General features: G+C 39.5%; 1 protein-coding gene across 1 annotated transcript in view; it reads right to left on the bottom strand.

Annotated features, from left to right (window-relative positions):
* LOC134801524 (nuclear factor 1 X-type) overlaps positions 1-17,108 on the bottom strand; it is a 79,506-nt gene that overhangs the window by 20,436 nt on the left and 41,962 nt on the right. Inside the window, exons 2-5 of the mRNA XM_063774135.1 lie at positions 4,458-4,613; positions 3,696-3,887; positions 2,651-2,834; positions 597-665 (exon numbers count right to left, since the gene is read on the bottom strand). Coding sequence (XP_063630205.1) covers positions 597-665; positions 2,651-2,834; positions 3,696-3,887; positions 4,458-4,613 — 601 coding nt within the window. The remainder of the gene's footprint in view (positions 1-596; positions 666-2,650; positions 2,835-3,695; positions 3,888-4,457; positions 4,614-17,108) is intronic.

Genomic DNA, 17,108 nt, shown 5'->3' on the forward strand with positions numbered 1-17,108 from the left:
ACATGGTCTTTCATTCCCAGAGTGACACGGGGCTACGTCACAACAACATGGCCGCTATATATAGCGCTATCGCATATTATCATATAGCGCTGTCGCATGATGACGTAAGCCCGTGTCAGTTAGGTGACCTAGAAAAGACGGGAATGGAGTACCAGGCGGAGTATATTATTATACCATGACTAGTACCTACTTTTCAAATCTATCTAATCTAGTCGTCCCGTTTAACGAAATGAAAAAAATTAATGCGACTTTCTGTTGGGATGGTTTTTAGGTTTAGATTTTATTACAGATGGCGCTATTGTCGTTGTCAAGGTATATCAATTTACTATTTATAGTCTGTCAAGCCATTTTCGTCAGTAGAAAGAATGTAGATGCGAAAGGTTATCGTCTCTTTAAAAAAAATGAATTTTACACCTTTTTCTACTGACAACGTTGTTTGACAGACTATATCTTTTAGCAAGTTTCAGACAATGGTTTGGGTATTTTGCAATTTTTTTTTATAATTTAGTCTCTATTTCATAGGCATTAAAGACGAAATTCGTAGACCGACCACCATAAAGAAACAACACACCGCACACCGACAGCGCCGGCGTTACCTTTGCTCTTGGCGTCATGTTCGTTCTCTTTCTCCCGCGGGTTGGGTGAGAGAGAGCCACTTAGGATATCTGAAACACATTAGCTGTTAAAGGATATGATGAACTTATTTTACGGTTTAGTGCAAAGGTCACCAAGTTATGACCCGTAAGCTCTTAAGGCCCGTCCAGACGAGAGGATCAAATCGACCAATTCGATCAGGACAAAAATTATCATCAATCTCATCCAGCGTCGACACATACACAATTCAATCGCCAATTTTAGATTTGTAGTGACATTTGAGAGCTCGAAATTAAAAAACGCGCATAATAGTATCGAAAATTGGCATTGTTACGTCCGCATCTCCATTTGATCGGTCAAAATCTTAAATCGAATCAAGGGGAATCGGCGAGCCAGTTTCATTTCTTCGTCCGTCTGATTTGATCAGACAATTTAATCAGATTGGGCAACAGATGGGACAATTTAAGAAAATTGTCCCATCTGGACTGGCCTTTATAAATCCAAAGGTAATCCGGCCCCCAAAAAGGCAGATGAAGACCCAAAGGCCTGTGACCCTCAGATCAAAATGTTTGGAAACTCTGATCCAATGACAGTTATGTCATAATGACACATTTAAATTAATGTCGGAGCACGTTATCTCTCTTTATTTTCATGCCTCTAGCTTTAGCACAACAATTGACAAGCGGTTTAAAGGAAATCAGCGCACGATTGATTATATAAAGTTGGTCAAGCAGATCTTGTCAGTAGAAAAAGGCGGCAAGTTTGAAAAATGTAGGCGCGAATGTAGACTCTCTCACCCAAACACGCATGCGCACGCGTGGGCATCAAAACACGTTTGTCCACCATCTGCCGACATGGGTTGCTGGCATACTTTGGCCATGTAATGCGAAGAGGAGCTGAGAGTCTCGAGAAACTGGTTGTGATCGGTGGTGTGGAAGGCAAGAGAGGTCGCGGTCGCTCGCCAAACAGGCGGACTGACCAAGTCAGAGAAGCCACTTCCTCGAGCAAATTCCATCAAGCAGTGAAGGCAACAATGGATCGAGACCGATGGAGACAGCTGATCAAGGATGTGAAACATAGTGATCACGATCCTCAGGAATGAGGGAACGACTGAAGAGAGGGGCGCGAAAGGATATCGTCTCATAGAAAATTTGAATTTCGTGCCTCTTTCGAGTAACAAGATTTGCTTGATCATCTATACAACTCCAGTAATATGTAAAATATGTAAATTAATCCTTTTTAAGGAATGCAATTAAAAGCAAAAAAATATGCAATGCTGTTAAAAACTAAATCCAGTGAATTGTCCATTACTAACCATTGTCTATTTACAAAGAAAATTTTAAATTTGATGGACCTCATTTTTATGTGATTATGGAGTTCTGTATACTACTTATTCATGGATGGTAGGTTTGACTTATTCACGTATGATGAGGTTTGATCTAAGCAAACATGAAACACCGCCCGCCTCTCCATCTCTCCATGCACCATGTACTTCAGTGGCGAGCGAGCAGAGGGCCTACCACTAACCACGTTCGACCTGTTGCCCCTCTGTCGCACTTGTAAATTCGTGCGTAAGTGTGACAGGGAGGCAACTCTTCGAACGCGCGGTAGGGCCTCAGAGTTCAGCGGGGCGTGCAGCGTTGCGTCGAGCGTCACTGAGGCATCGCATATTATGTTTTCATATATTTCTTTAATGGCTCCTCTACCTACACTATCGGCAAAGATAGACGATGACTGGCGTGGAAGATAGTGTAGAGGGCACATTCGGCAGTCCCCGCCAGTCATCGTCTATCATCCGTGCGACCCGTGAGTTGACGGGCACGCATCAAAGGGAAAGCCGGGTTGTTGCGTTGTACAGGCGATCATGTGGATGCTTGCACGAGTATCTTGCCGATGATAGACGATGATACTATCAACGATCATCGCCGATAGTGTAAAGGAGCCATAATATAGACGCGCTGGACGCCCCGCTGCCACTAGCCACCATGCTCAAGCTATCTACATCTACAAGTTAGATAAGTGAGCGAAAGACCTGGCAGACCGTCGCTCCCATTACCATAGCTGTTGATGAAGTTGGCCAGGTACAGGTCTAATTCCCTCACGGACACGTTGATGTGGTACGGGTTGACGCAGAGGCCGGGCTGCGCGCATTCCGGGTGCTTCTCTAAGCGTTCCCCGTCTGTGCTCTCGAGGGGTATCGCTTTGAATAGTATTACCATTACTAGGTCTAGGCGCCACACCTGGAAAATAGAGTTGGGTGTTTAAGGTTTTGGTGATTTTACAATTACTATCTACATCTACGTCTGCTCGATTCGACACATTGCTTAAATCCACGGCGTCTTAAAGCCGTGGCAGCAATTAGATTTTTTTTTGGGCCGCGTGGATACGATGGTATATGATAGTATCTGTTTAAATTTTACTGATAACAATACATCCCTTCCGAGGTTTTCCCGAGGGTATACAGTATGGGGTTCTTCAAAAAAGGAGTGTACAGGTTTTTAAAAGATCGGCAACGCGCATGTAGCACCTCTGGAGTTGCAGGCGTCCATAGGCTATGGTGAGTGCTTACCATCAGGCGGGCCGTATGCTTGTTTGCTACTGATGTGGTATAAAAAAAACATGTAAGCATACAAAAATTATGTAACTATGTCTTTCTCGTCTTAACACCAGCCTGCCTCAAGCAGTCTATCCTCCTCATCTTGCCCTTTTTATTTTGGTTTGTCAGCACACACACGGCCTGCCTTACCCAGATGATACTCATGACGAAAATCTTTCAACATTGTCTATTCTATAGTTATATACAAACATATATCTGTCTCACCTTATCAGCCTGTCTCAAGCAGTCTATCCTCCTCATTTTGCCCTTCTGATCTGGGTTGGAGAGCACACACACGGCCTGCCTTTTCCCGGTGATGCTCAGGACGAAATCTATAGTCATATACAAACATATATCTGTCTCACCTTATCAGCCTGTCTCAAGCAGTCTATCCTCCTCATCTTGCCCTTCTGATCTGGGTTGGAGAGCACACACACAGCGGGCCTTTTCCCCGTGATGCTCAGGACGAAATCTATAGTTATATACAAAGATATATCTGTCTCACCTTATCAGCCTGTCTCAAGCAGTCTATTCTCCTCATCTTGCCTTTCTGATCTGGGTTGGAGAGCACACACACAGCCGGCCTTTTCCCCGTGATGCTGAGGACGAAATCCTCCCGACAATCCTGTGTGATGTCTTTTCTCAACTTTCCTAACAGCCGCGACGCCCATTTTTGTTTTACTTCTGCCTTTTCGTTCTGAAACCATTTTAGGTTAAATTTAATTTCAAATTGTCTGTACTATTCCCGGAGGATAGAAAAGGACTATACTTAGATAAAATATTGTGGCCGGGAATTCGACAACTGTAGCACTGTTCTACGCTATTACGTTGGGTAAGTAAATAAATACAGAACCATCAAATTCAACGGTAGAAGTGGCCTCAATACAGGCTGTTTTTTTAGTCATCTGCAATCATTTACGGGGTACTAAAAGTTGCTCCCATATTGCTTGGTCCCATAGTAAAAGGTGCTCAGTAAGATGACTTAGGGCCAGTTGCACCAACCACAGACTGATCAACGTAAGCCGGCGCCCCCCGGCACTTTACTATGAAACTTTCCATACATAAAAATTCAGCGAACTCTTTAACGATACGAACAGTTTGGTGCAACCGACCCTTAGGTATTCACCCCGTAAATAGAGGTGACAGCAAGGTGTCATCTATTGGGTATTAGCATGTCGCGCACTAGTACGTTTACCTTATGTGTTAACATAAATTTCCTTTTTACCTTTACATGTAGAACTATTTGTAGATAAACATTAAAAATTACCTGTAATTCATACTTTGTATGCCGCTCCTCTTCAAGACTCATCCGTTTTTCGTGTTTCTTATAATATTTCCGCTTCGCCGCTTGCAGATTGAACCATGTGTACGAAAAGGACTTTACGAAGGGCATCAGGGCCTCTATGAACGGATGGAACTCGTCCTGTGAACATTCCAATAACCAGAAACTAGTTAGAACTAAAATATAAACGGATTTTCAATATCAGATCCCGATATTTATTTGAAGATCCTAACATCGATAATATTCCGGGCCAATAAAAACAACCTTTAAAATTTTGCCTGATTTGTCTTTTCATAATCATATTCATTTTAATTTCAAAGAATATCCTTTCTTAAATATTGTTAGCGATAATATTTGGTGGGGATGTTTTTATGACAGGATCTTAGAGACATTGCTTCGTTTTTTTAATATACTTAGATCTGTTTAAACGGTCAATTAAACAAAAATATCAATACATAAGAATATTTTACAATCTTCCATGACCGGGACTCGAACCCGAGACTTTTTTTTAAACTGGCGCCCAACGTGGGACTATATTTTGGCGACGAGAACTCCAAAAAACTTCTCAAGTTTTTACAAGCAGTTAGCTGTGAAATATTGCTGCTTTCAGGAAACTTGAAGACAATGGAACGTAGATCAAATGCAATTCTTATTCTTAAGTTAATCACAATTTACTTAATTTATAACTTAAATAGCTGTGGAATGGAAACATTCGTTAATCATGGCATACAAACATTTTTCTAAACGAGTACAAAGGGATTGACATTATTAACATAGTACATACATGGGAGTGTTTTGATGATATATTATTGTAATATATTCTCAAAACAATCATAAGTAAACATAGGCTTTTAAAACGGAAGACAAAAAGCTGCAAGGCGAACGTCTTGAACTATAATTAAAAGAAATGGTTTTGGCTTAGGTATCTAAAAAAATTCAGTAAAAATATTCCATTGTACGATTAACGTAGTACGTAATAATAAATTGATGACACACTGCCTTACGTGCCTTACGCATGTGGTGTAAGTACTGACTGCCTTACGTGCCCGTAACGGCCGTAATGTGTCTGCATACGCATGTAGTGTACTGTCGTTTAGGCGTCATTCCACTGAGGCGGAGAAAAGCAAAGATGAGGGTTATCAACCAATAGGTTTTGATTGTGATAAACATTATCTGTTGATTCCTCTCATCTCTGCTGGTCTCTACCTCAGTGGAAAGGCAGCCTAACACTCTTAGTTGATAATTGAATTGATTTTTTTATCTTTTTAAGAAAGTTCTATGTTGTGGTTGACAACCTTAACGTAAAATGATGAAAGCATTCAAAAACTAATTCCTTGTTCAAAATCAATGATCATTGTTTTTTCGCAATTCAAAGTAACCCCAGTTTACAGGTACTTATCATATTTTTACCTGAACGAATATGTTAATCCTACAAAGGTATACACCTCTGTAGGTAAGCTCGATTGATAAGCAACAGGTGACCCATGATAGGTGTTTACCGAATAAACTGACAATATCATAACCCACGGGCTTTTGAAAGCTTTTATTATTAGACCAGGTTTGAATTTATGAATAAACAAAAAAAATATTTCATTTTTGAAAGATACCGTAAAATGGCGTGAGTAGGGTTCGCGGGGAGAGTTGGGTTATGAATGGGGAGAGAAGGAATGAAAGGGGGGTGAGATGGGATTTTAAGGTTACTGCTACAAAAAGAATGTATTCCAATTTAAAATGGAGCTATAGTATAGGTAATACTCATAATAAAAAAAATCGAACCAACAATCTTCCAAAATCACCTTTGTATGAAAACCCAACTCACCCCAAATACGAGGGACTACGGGGTGAGGTGGGATTTCCTGTTTATCGTCAAAGTTATGAAATGGAACTATCCAAAATAAAATAAAAACTAAAATATAAACATCCGGAACACTTAGTATATAGACCATTCAGTTTGCATATGTAAACATAAAATGTTATCGAGGTTTGAATGTCAGTTTTGCACCTACTCACCCCATTTTACGGTACTCCAAAAACTTATAGGCCTTAGCAATGGTTAAGGAGTTCAACTGAGACCACGTTGATGAGCTAAAGTTTTCATTGCCCAAACCAAATGCTTATAACAATTCAGATTCGAAAGGTGTACTTAGTTAGACCCATTAATAATAGCCATTTCCGTCAGTAGTAGAAAAGGTGGCAAATTTAAAAAAATGTAGGCGCAAAGAGTATTCCTGCCATATAAATCCGAATTTTTCTAACTGACAGTGGGTTTATCTGAGTATACGTAGGAAAATATTGCAAAATGTTTAGACGATGCCAGTTGAAGCAATGATATTGAGATGGTTTGAATCTCTTTCGTAAATAACCAGGATGGAAGTTTTTACCGCATACTATTTCCCATTTTACCCCATACACATCAGCCACATATATACCGCACACGATTAAACTTAACGACAAATCGTAAACGCATTCACAACAGTTAGGTAAATCCTGAATTCCTCACATAATAAACATGAGGCATTTGCATACATTACGTTATGATTCAAACCGTCACAATACATGCGCATGCGTCGAATACGCAATTAATTGTATGTTGATATGACACATGTATTTGTATGTTGGAAACGGGGTCAGGGGTTTATCCTTAAGGGGAGGGTTTTAGGAAGAAAATAAGTTTATCAGCATTTGCATAATACCATAAATAAAGTATCTACAGTTATACTTCACTTTTTTTATGAGGGCGTAAAAAACGGTTTTGTCGTGTAGCCTCTGGCCGCAGGATGACCCACGCTGGACCGGGCCGAGGTGTCCGACATGTCACTTTCTATGACGGCTAATCGGTAATCACGTGGTTCTTTCCATAGAAATAGAAGCGCCGGAAGCTCCGGCCCGGCCCCGTACCCAGTCATCCTTAAATGTGAAGTTTGAATGGCTTAAATCACATTATTCGCCGCCGGAAACTCCGGTCCGGATCCGGCCCGGTCTAACGTGAGTCATCTTTAATTGAAGCTTAAAGTATTGGCGTAATTATGAGTACGAGTCGCTTACGTAACGTTTGCTTTAATGACGAATTTCTTTGTCAACTTACGTATTATACATAGTAAAAGTAGGCTATAAAGTTTTTTAAGAACAAAAGCGGCTTTATAATGATTTATTATACACGATAAAAAGCGACAAGCCAAAAGAGTACAGTCACCTGCAATATTATGTTGCACAACGAAGGCCGAAAAAATATCTGACACGACCTTATTAGTAGAGCCATAAGAGCGTGTCACATATTTTTGCAGCCTTCAAAGAGTAACATATTATTGCAGGTGACTTTACCAGGCTTGGAAAGTCAAAAAATGAGTGCAAATGTCGATAACGTAACGGTGGAATGCTCGTTCACCATTTAATTATAAAGTACACAACTCTACCTTAAGCTACTCAATGAATAAACACAATTAATTTCCCCCGTTTAAGGACTTGAAAGAAAATCAATGCGACGTATTTGCAAACCATAAAAAACGGGGTCACTGACCTTCGTCCATTGTTAAAGGTCCAACGAACCGAGTCTTGTAAGATTTTCTAAAGTCCTGCTTTTTGCTTAACGGTATTTAAGATATTATTTATTCATTCATTTTGTATGTCAAACATCTTTCAATTGTTTATAAAATTATTCCGTATAAGTGATACATGCATAAAATATTGTATTTGTCATGTTTGCTGATCTTTTTTTAAAGTAGCTTACGATTAAGAATAAAATTGTAATTATTTTAGTAAAATATAATGGGCAAGGTTAAGTCAATATAGATACTAAGGCTGCCTTTCCACTGATGAGATGAGAGGAGACGTGCTGATATCAACCAATATGCACAACCCGTCTTTTCTCATCTCCGCTCATCTCCACCTCAGTAGAAAGGTAGGCTTAAGGCAGATAAATAGAGTCCATGTTTTGTGAAAAGTCTACGCGCAAAGTGCTACATTGTGAAGTCGGAGCAAGCTCACAGTTGACGGACTTTAAGAAAAAATAAAATAATTAAATCTTACACAAATCCACCTAGTCCAAAATACGAAAAAATACTCGATAGATTCATTTTCGACACATACAGGCGTGCCACCCTAAACACGTTTGCGTTGTTTTATCACAGAGTTCCTATGGCCACCTCCTGTCTCCATCATCAGATCACCTCCAATAGATCCAAGTCACTATAAAGGTTGACTCACGCTAGACCGGGCCGTGCCCGGATCGAGGCGTCCGACATGTAGTTTTCTATGACGGCTGATCGGTGAACACGTGGTGCTTTCCGTAGAAAACGAAGCTCCGGAAGCTCCGGCCCGGTCTAACGTGAGCCATCCTTTATATTGCATTGTCATCCGATTTACATATGTATGCAAAATTTCAGCTCAATCTGAAATCGGGAAGTGGGTCAAATTAAACTTCCAAGATTTGACCCACACTAACATACATACTAACAGGGTAAGTGAAATAAAAGCTTATAAAAACGGCCTACGAAACTCACACCTTTTACGACCCACCGTCACAATAAACCAAGAACCGGCCAACAGAGAACAGTCAAAACATTCAGTTGGCTAACGCCTCAGACAGTTGGCAGGACCCCGTGTGACGTCACGGATTCTCCTGGCACTCGGTGAACTCGTGAACCGGCCAATAATAGCGTTTTGGCAATATTTTTGGGGTTTCCCTGTTTAGTATGCGGAGATCGGTGACCGATAAGATGGGGTTCAAAAATGAGTGACAGATTGACAGGCTGTGGTATTCTCTGGAATATGAGCTATGGTCTGAAGCTACCCCCCTAAAAACCTGTTGTATATACCAAACGAGTAAAGGGGCCCACAGATTACCAGTTCGCCGGACGATATCAGCCTGTCAGTTGTTCGTAACTGTCAACTTTTGCGTTTAACTGACAGGCCGATATCAGTGAGCCTCTTAAGCGCAAAAAAAAACATGTTGAAAGTGTTGAAACAATTATGTCATTATGATTCATTAAATTGACAACTTTTAGTTCATGTCGATGAATCTGTATTATAGGTAATGCTGTGCAGACAGAAATTATATTCGATGCAAATAAGTTCGCCTATTGATAAACAAAATGTAGATTAACAATTAAATATCCTTCAAACATTAAAAATAAAATGTCAACTTCAAACCACGCACACACACAAAGTTTGCAGTCAATAACTATTGGATAAACATCCTCTCAATATTGATCACAAATTGAAGTTACGTCATAGTTTATACAGAAGTGAGAGAAACTCCACAGTTTTTTATATTTAAAATGAATCATGAACTGATAAAAATCTCTGACAAATATTTAGGTAGGTATTCCGCATAGGTACAGCGTTACTCGTACTATCGTAGTTTTGCCAAGAATCAAAAGGCTTTACACCACAACATTGCCAAACCTTATGTTATAGGTACCTACCCTATAACTCTACTTAAAGTAAACAAACAATTTGTAAATTTCGGGTAGTTATAATATTTATTGATTAACCAACCAAATATAAAACCACGTGAAGCAGTAATTTTAACGTGATTTTAACCTAAATCATGTGATGTTTTCATCTACCCTCAACTGGCTTAAGAAGCCATTTGAGGGTAGATTTTGTTTACTCTTTTTTAATACCTAAAGATACAGACTATAAGTTAGACCCGTTATGTGACGTTTTCTATGAAAAGGGACCTTATTGTCGATGGCGCTTACGCCATTGTTAACGAAGCTCCGATATGAATACTATGCCGCGCGACGCTGTGCGGCGTAAGCGCCATCGACAATAAGGTCCCTTTTCATAGATAATGCCCCAGATTTACTGTTTTGACAGTAGTGAAGAAAAACTTCATTCCTTACCCCTTCTAACGTTAGATTAGGTAAGCGCCACTTGCACCATCCCACTAACCCGGGGTTAACCGATTAAACCGTTAACCCAGTGTCAAATTGTAACCATGGTAACTCCAGGTTTAACCGGTTAACCCCGGGTTAGTAAATGGTGCAAGTGGCCCTTAGAGGGACAATTATTAATTCCCTTTATAAATATTTACAGAGTAGAGCATCCTCTTATCTTAAAGGCCGGCAACCGGTAACGCACTTGCAACCACTCTTTGCAGGTGTCCATGAGCTACGGTAATTGCTTGCCATTAGGCTCGTTTGCCTCCTATATCATTAAAAAAACCGGGAAAGTGCGAGTCGGACTCGCACACGAAGGCCTCCGTACCATTATCTATAAAAACGGTCACCCATCCAAGTACTGACCCCGCCCGACGTTGCTTAACTTCTGTCAAAAATCACGTTTGTTGTATGGGAGCCCCACATAAATCTTTATTTTATTGTTTTTAGTATTTGTTGTTATAGCGGCAACAGAAATACATCATCTGTGAAAATTTCAGCTGTCTAGCTATCACAGATCGAGAGGCTGTATAGCCTGGTGACAGACGGACGGACGGACAGCGGAGTCTTAGTAATAGGTTCCCATTTTACCCTTTGGGTACGGAACCCTAAAAATACTACTTCTTGCACAGGTTTATTTTCCAGGATTATCTTTAGAATACTCAAAATGTCCGCTATATCTTCAAATTTATTTGTCAATAACACCAACGTAAACGAAATTAAAATACCTTGATATTGCAATGACCTTCCTAACTCAATTTGCGAAATAAAAATAAATCCCCAAAGCACTCCAGACGCGGCAAATGCAAAATGGAGTCGTAAAAATATCAGAAAACGCGATACGGTGCGAATATTTGGCAATAGAGCGGTTTCCAGTTCAAACAAAAATGTTATTCAGGAGCTTGAAAAGAAAATTAGGGTGTATTTTAAAACGTAAGTGGTTTTTTTCGAAAATTTATTGAGATAGGATTATTTCGAGGTGCATTAATGATACCGAAGGGCGAACGGCAAATTTCATTGTGTGCTTTAACTGTAGTGAACTGTGCAGTTCATGCATTTTGAATATCGTAGGATTTTAAACACTTACATCAATAATGTACCAACATATAAACAGTTAAGCAGGGATTATGACACCTTTGTGATTGAATGTGAGAACAAACTTCTGCATTATGCGTCAAATGCAGAAGTTCTTAAACTATAAAGTTGATTACATAAATATTTGCAGTTCATAGATCTCAAAGCCCGTTTTCGAGTACTTACTATGTATTTGACCTTGTTACCATTTTACAATTTACAGCAATGTTTTTCAACTTACTCCGCGGTGCGGCAGAAACAGTATTTTTCACGGCATTTATCATCCGCTGTCTATACCCTGTTTAGTGTTTTTTACTGAAGCTTTGTGACCCCTCTGGGGCTCGATACCCCACACACCGTTGAAAAACACTGTGATCAATAGAAGTAGTTTATTTATTATATTCTAATATGTATATCTAACTTTAGTTCCCAGCGTCCTTGATTGACTACACTTTGTGTTCATCAAGTCTATAGTTATTTGTACAACAAGAGATCAAAGTTTGATATTTCTTCGAGTGCTTATTTTGAGTCCCGTGCAAGCGAAAGATTCTATAATAGATTCACGAGCGTAGCGACTCAAAAGCGCACGAGATGTAAATAACTTTGATCTCGTGTAGTACACAACATTTTTCACCCTAAGCAGTGAGAACATACCTAGAGGGACAGAGATAATAGAACCCAAGTATATCGAACTTGTATTAGACCCGGCATGTTGAAATGACTATAACGGTCACTTGAATGTCATTTTGTGTCAAAATGCGATTTTGCTCACTGAGTGAGACAAAATGACTCAGTGAGCAAAATCGCATTTTGCTCACTGTTTTTAAGAAGCAAAGTACCCTTGTTCGAGCTGCTGAGGTGAAAAAATTATTTCAACTAATTTCACCTATCACAAAAGACAAATTACCGTACGTAGGCAACAGAGCCCTTAGCTTCGCCTTACCAGGCCCAAACAGGAGGGGCAAACCAAGGCAGCGGTGGCGTAATGTCATCACCAAAGATTCAAACGTGGGTTAGCGGAAACCGATGTCCAGGCGGCTTAGCACGGTCGCGTTTTTATCCCTTGTCACCATGCCTGTCACGTTCTAACAAGTATGTAAGTGCGAAAGGGACGCGCATAGTGATAGTCGATAAAAATGGAACCGTGCTGAGCCCGCAGGATAGAGCGAAGTGGAAGGAGAAAAGTTGGAAAGCGGACTCCGTCACATTACAGTACGGGACAAACGCTAGGAGGATGATGATGATGATGAGAAAATACAAAATAATATCATAAAATAAGCGAATATTTGGCAAAAGAGAACAGCTGAATAGTGATAGTTGGCACAACTGCCGGAACGGTGATATCACTCGATCGCTTATCGAGTATATCTATATGTATCCTATACGTTATGATTGTCTAGTCATTTACATTGTATTACAATGTAGGTAAAACAAGGTATATACTCTTATAGTGCAGTACTTGTCTATTAAACATCATAACAACTTGAGAGATTGACAAAATAAATATTCTGTACGAAATATATGATCTCAGATCTAACTTTTCTAGCCTTTTATTGATCAGAAGTTTTTAGTCAAAATTGTTTGTGTATAAGTATCTATACCAATTTATTTTAATGTCCTTAGCAGAGGAAGTTGGACCAACTCACTAAGATGTACTCATAGGCACCTATGCACTATGCACTAGTGCGGGCTGCAGTTGTTTGCAGCCCGAACTAGTGCATTTGCAACGATGAAATAGTAGTTAAAATATAAAATTTGAATATCATAAACGGAAACAGGTAACGTGAACTTAACCGAAAGTCTAAAGACTTCATAAAAACATCCATGAAAATATTTTAACACTGCAACGGCAACTGTGCAAATGTAAACTCATTAAAACTACGCACATTTAAACATCAACTCCGCAATCAAACTCAAAGGTAGAACCGAACAAACTTTGTTTACAAACAAACTATTACTATATTCCCTTATCAAATCAAACTATTAGGACCAGTTCCAAGAGCGCCAAGCCAAACTCCAGTGCGTTCAACCCGCAATTTTGGCGGGAAATCTATGACGTTTTACTTCATTATTTTTTTTCGCGGTCAAATTTATTTTATAGATATTGGCTCTGGTTCATCGGGGATGCCCTGGACTTGGCCCTGGCATCGGTTGGCGAGCCTAACTGGGACGCCGCGTCACCGGGGCTCTGGCCAAAAACACGGCAATGAGGAAATGCCGTGAAAAAATCCGCCATTTTGAAGCGTGGCGCAACAGATGATGCGTGCTGCGTAGATTTATAATTGGAACGCATCAGAGCTCGATAGATCGAGGTCATGCTTTTCAATGGTTTTCTAAAGAATTTTCAGTAGGTATCAAACAATGCGGTGTTTAGTAAAATGGGTGTGCACATAGAAACACTAACGGCATGTTAAACTAAATTAAACTTGTTTTCAATACCTAACTGTGACGTGCAGATTTCATACAAAATACAATATAACCCACCTTCTCAATATTTAAATTCTTCCCTAGATTAACGAAATTACTCATAACCTAAGTATCAAGAAGAAATAAAAACACTAGCCTTTTAAGTGTTTACTAAAAAAATGAATTGTCTAAAGCGTCCACTGTTTAAGGAGACAGTTTCTTAATGTTTTTAATCACAATAATCTTTGGATTCTCAAAATATTACCTATAAAAATATTAATGGCGCAAATAAGCCATCAAACTCACATAACGGACTTTATAATTTTGGTCTGCGTAACGCACAACCACGCTACGATTTACCACAATTACCTTTAGCTTCTCTAAATATTATAAAAACATCTTTATAGCATAATATAATCCATCAAACACGCATAACGGAGCTTATAATTTCAGTCCGCGTAGGTTATGTCGCCATCTGATATATCGGAGCGGCCAAAGTGTTCACAATATCTGAGCACGCACTCTAACGCCCTGACAATAGAGGCGTGTTCAGATATTTGTGAGCGCCATAGCCGCTCCGATATATTTGATGGCGACCGTACCTAATGCACCAGCGCGCCACGCGCCGTTTTGGCGCATCACCAGCATGCGTTAACGCATTGCACGTACTTCTACAATAAATCCATCGGTTACCGGAATGCAAAGGCCGGGCCGTTCGTTCTCATTGCATGCACTAGCGCAGGACTCGAGCAAAACCATGGTATAATAATATACTCCGCCTGGTACTCCATTCCGAGATTCGCGTATGACCTAACTGACACGCGCCTACGTCATCATGCTGTTTACAGGTTCTCAAACTTTGAAATGTGGGAGAATTTTAACCAACGGTGAAAATTATTTTAACGGCATTAATTTTAAGTTATTCATGTAGAAACATAGTAAAATAAAACAAATCTAATGTATTAAATTAAACTTTATTTATCTATACAAGACAAACGTTTAAAAAACTAATTCACAGTTACACATTAATTACCAAGCTTACGACGTGAAAAGTTTGGAAAACACTGCGACTGCTGACACTGAGCGAGAAGGAAATAACAATTAACACGCGTTCGACAAGGATGACGGTCAGGGCATGAAGTTATCTAGATCCGAATTGTCAAATGTGCACAGCGCTATCCTGTGTTGCCAGTAGTATAAACAGAATTACCCGAAAGTCTGAAATTTCTTTCGTGAATCGGAAGATATTGCTAACGAGTAATTAAAAATGACGTGTTATTGTAAAATTTAAGCTAAAATACATATAAATGAAAATTATAAAATTATAAAGAAATATTTTAACTTATTAACCATAGGTATAATGTACCCATGTAACATGTTATGTTGAAATAAAGTGGCAATGTTATTGTGACGTAGGCCCGTGTCACTCTGGGAATGGAAGACCATGTTTTATTAGACCATGAGCAAAACCAGTTAAAATTGCTCTTAATCGAAGTTAAACTCTCGTGAGACATATTTTAAAATATTTAAACAAGTACGGTTTAACTCAGCCTGGCCTGAGAACTCCACAAGGAGTGCAGCCGTCGTGAGCACTCAAGCCTGAGGAAGGACCCCCGTGGGGTTCGAAAGATGTCGCTAATAACGACGAATAATTAGGTACGTAAGTTAAACGTATTTTTTAAAATATTTTAAAATTGCGCTTAAATGTAACAATCATTTTTATGGCGCTTAAGGAGACATAATAGGCCCCTATAACTTGTCTTAAGTTATATCTTTATCCTAAAAGTATCCACCATGTTGAAGATAAGGTATGGAAAGCTTATTTATATCGGTTTTATCTGAGATTCCAAATTGACCCGTGGTCGCTAAAGGCCACTTGCACTATCCCACAAACCCGGGGTTAAGCGGTTAAACCGTTAACCCAGTGTTAAATTGTACTGGTAACCATGGTAACTCTAGGTTTAACCGGTTAACCCAGGTTAGTGGAATGGTGCAAGTGGCGCTAAGCGACTGTAACTAAGCTCTGCGCGTACGCACGAAGAATATGCGTGGATATTTAGAATTTCCAAAGATGGAAAAGTCCGGGTGCGCCCTGTCAACTTTCTAGGAACTTGATGGATGGGGTACGTGTGCTGTGATCATTGTTTTCATTAAATACAATATTATGTCCGAGATAAAAACAACCATTTAGGAAAATAGAGCAAGGTAACCTACTTTACAAAGCTTAGAAATAATTGAAAAGTGTAGAAATTCTAACTTAACTGTTTCGGGCGAGATTCGAACCTGCGAGTCTGGATCACTAGCCCATAGCTCTACCAACTAAGGTACCTAGACTTCACTCGATGACAGCGAATATTTCCACCATAACACCCATATACGCCTTAGGACTCATATCGTTTGCTGACTTTTCTGCTATACAATAGTTATTTGTTTTACAAGGGGGCAAAGTTGTTGTTTAACTGCTCGTGCTAATATTGATACCCGAGCAAGCGAAAGATTCCAATATTGAACCACGAGCATAGCGAGTGGTTCGAAAAATGGAATCTTGAGCGTTGCGAGGGTTTCAAAGCACGAGGGTTAAACAAAATTTGCCCCCGAGTGCCCTGAAGCAAATATTAAATGTAAAATATCAAACAAAATCAAACCAAATCAAATCCAAATGAATGTAATTAAAAATTTATCATCCAAAATCATCATTTAAAAGTCATTTCTACCAGCAAACATAAGAAACCAACTCAAAATTTGCATTTGATTACTTTGTCTCACATGTGAATAAAATGCAACTTTGCTATCAGTTTTTAAAGTGCAAAGTAAGCCTTTCCGAGCTGGTGTGGTGAAAAATTAATTTAAGGTACCTTACATACTCTTCTTCTTCCTAACTTAGCGTTTCCCCAACCTAGTGCCAGGGTCCGATTTCCTACTTAATCTTCTCCACTTTGCCCGGTCTAGTTAGATAGTTAGGTACTATACCATACGATAAAAAATTCGTTGACGTAAATTGACTTACAATTATTATGAAAAACTAAAAAAAACTACATTCTGAAAACTTCAATCGGAGAGAAGAATTTGGAAGTAAAAGATAACCGTCGCGAACAAACCGACTGAACGTTTGATAGCCGTTTCGTAGCAGTCGTAAACCGTCATCCGACCACCAGAAACATGTACACAATTCTGTACTTTATGCCATTGTAATAAGGCGACAAATGCATGCATATTTTTGACTCGAGTCGCTCACCTAGTTTCGCAACTGTTTTTTCAGGCGACCGTTTGACGT

Source organism: Cydia splendana, chromosome 22, assembly GCF_910591565.1.
Source record: "Cydia splendana chromosome 22, ilCydSple1.2, whole genome shotgun sequence".
Classification (NCBI taxonomy): Eukaryota; Metazoa; Arthropoda; class Insecta; order Lepidoptera; family Tortricidae; genus Cydia; species Cydia splendana.